Source organism: Cicer arietinum, chromosome 4 (genome assembly GCF_000331145.2).
Source record: "Cicer arietinum cultivar CDC Frontier isolate Library 1 chromosome 4, Cicar.CDCFrontier_v2.0, whole genome shotgun sequence".
NCBI classification, from domain to species: domain Eukaryota; kingdom Viridiplantae; phylum Streptophyta; class Magnoliopsida; order Fabales; family Fabaceae; genus Cicer; species Cicer arietinum.
In genome coordinates, this window is record NC_021163.2 from 61478719 (window position 1) to 61480794 (window position 2076).

Consider the following 2076-nt stretch of genomic DNA (forward strand, 5'->3'; position numbering starts at 1 on the left):
GAATGGTTTCTGCAGGGGGTAATGTGGTTCTGTTATATGCTTCAAAATATAAGGATATTCATACTGTTGTCAATATATCTGGCCGCTTTAACCTAGCAAGAGGTATGGAGAGTCGCTTGGGCAAAAATTTTATACAAAAGATCAAACAAGATGGATTTATAGATGTTAAAAATAAAAGAGGTGAGCTATGAAATGTAAATATTTTTATCTATTCATGTATCATTTTGGATTTACACAAATCACTATCAGCATATCTTGGTCAACTTTTTCTTGCTTCTTTGTTCTGTTCCTGCCATGAATATTTTAACTTTATATTAAAAATGAAAAAAGCGGAATTGACTGCTCTCATGGTTCCGATAATTTCTATTGTTGGTGTTGAATGGTGACATCTCTTCATTGATATATTGCTTTTTTATTCCATTGTTATTATCATCATCCTTGCCAGCTTACTCTTGATGCTACATCGTAGTACTGAATGCTAAAAGATATTAAAGACATTGTCTAAAACATTTTCTTTTTGTCAATGTACTTTAAGTTCAACCAGTCTGATTGGCATATACCTTTTCTTGTGATAGGGAAGATTATGTATCGTGTTACTGAAGAAAGTTTAATGGACCGTCTAAATACTATAACTCATCTTGCCTGCTTATCAATCCCTGAAAATTGCAGGTAGGGTTTGTGATTACATATAATAACATACATCTCTGTCTCATAAAATTCGAAATCAAACACTTCTCCATGTTTTACTATTAGCGTTCCTAGTAACTTGATCAATATTGAAACAGAACATTGACAGTTCATGGATCCATGGATGAAACGGTATCTGCAGAAGATGCTTTAGAGTTTGCTAAGTTCATATCAAATCATGAACTGCACATCATAGAAGGGGCTGATCATGAATACTCTTGTCATCAAGATGAATTGACCAGCTTAGTTTTGGAATTTATCAAGGTTCATAATGATAAAGCAAACAATACATCTAAGCAGACACGTTTTGGAAGAGTAAATAAACCTATCCATTCACGATTCTAGGCCTTGCATACTTGCAGAATATGCGGATCTGGTACCTCATTTTAATAAATCATTCTTACAAATTAAGACAGACAGACTCGTCCTATTTCTCAACTTTCTCATTATTGGACCTCAACAATTGCACATCTGACAAGAACTACTGCATCACTATTGCCACAGGTTATCAATCTGACCTTAAATTCTTATTGTTGCTGTTAAAAGTTTTATGCTCTTTCATTTATTGTGGATTTTGATATCATGAGTTTGAACACCACTCATCTGGTAGATAACATATGAAGTACACAGTTGATTGAATTGTTGTTATCACCAGTGAGCAGTCACAGACTCACAGCTAACAAGTAATTAAATGGCAACTACCAGAACAATTTATCTTGGAGGCAATGACCGAGCCAGGAATCTAACTCAAGAGGCCAAGACAGCATTATCTAAGAGACGTGACCAGAAAAAATTATGACACTTACTTTAGTATGACAAACATATTCCTAAAAGCAGGAGGGGCCACACATACTTCATGGGAAATTGTAGGGTGTACCACCTGATACTTCATGGGAAATTGTAGGGTATACCACCTTGATGTGTGGTCTAATATTGACCAATGCTTAAAAGCCATCTAAAATTCAAACTCTAATAACAATTGACGACAGTCTTCAGATGTATAATTCAACGACTCTCCGTCTCAGCTGTTATAAAACTGACGTCAACTGAATCATTGTCTCAGCCGTAAAAATAAAAAAGATTGTTAACTTATACATCTTATGAGTATCGTCAATGATCGTCGGTCTTTCAAAAACTTTTAAGCACCAGTCTATGATGGAGTACAACGGTCCACCGTAGCATCCGCCTTATTTTATTATTTTGCATTATCAAGTGAAAGTTTAAATCTTTTGTAGCGGTCACGGTGTTCCCCAATAGATTGACCCCTGCTTGATTGCTGACTGTTATGTTTGTTATCACTGAGTTGAGATAACAGACTACCTACCGTAGTACGGTTGTTACAGATTTACTTTTAGCCACAACATTTTGCACATTCTATTCAAAAGTGGA

At 35.3% G+C, this 2076-nt stretch overlaps 1 protein-coding gene across 3 annotated transcripts in view; it reads left to right on the forward strand.

The window, feature by feature from the left end:
- LOC101502020 (uncharacterized) overlaps positions 1-1781 on the forward strand; it is a 4548-nt gene extending 2767 nt beyond the window's left edge. The window contains exons 4-7 of one of the 3 annotated variants that reach the window (XR_012162874.1): positions 16-180; positions 576-669; positions 786-1191; positions 1343-1781. Coding sequence is in view for 2 of the 3 variants with exons in the window: in XM_073368073.1 (XP_073224174.1) it covers positions 16-180; positions 576-669; positions 786-951; positions 1050-1265 (641 nt within the window). In the remaining variant the exon portion in view is untranslated. Of the gene's footprint in view, positions 1-15; positions 181-575; positions 670-785 lie in introns of all 3 variants that reach the window. The other 2 variants (XM_073368073.1, XM_073368074.1) reach the window with 2 other exon arrangements.
- Positions 1782-2076: the final 295 nt, after the last annotated feature.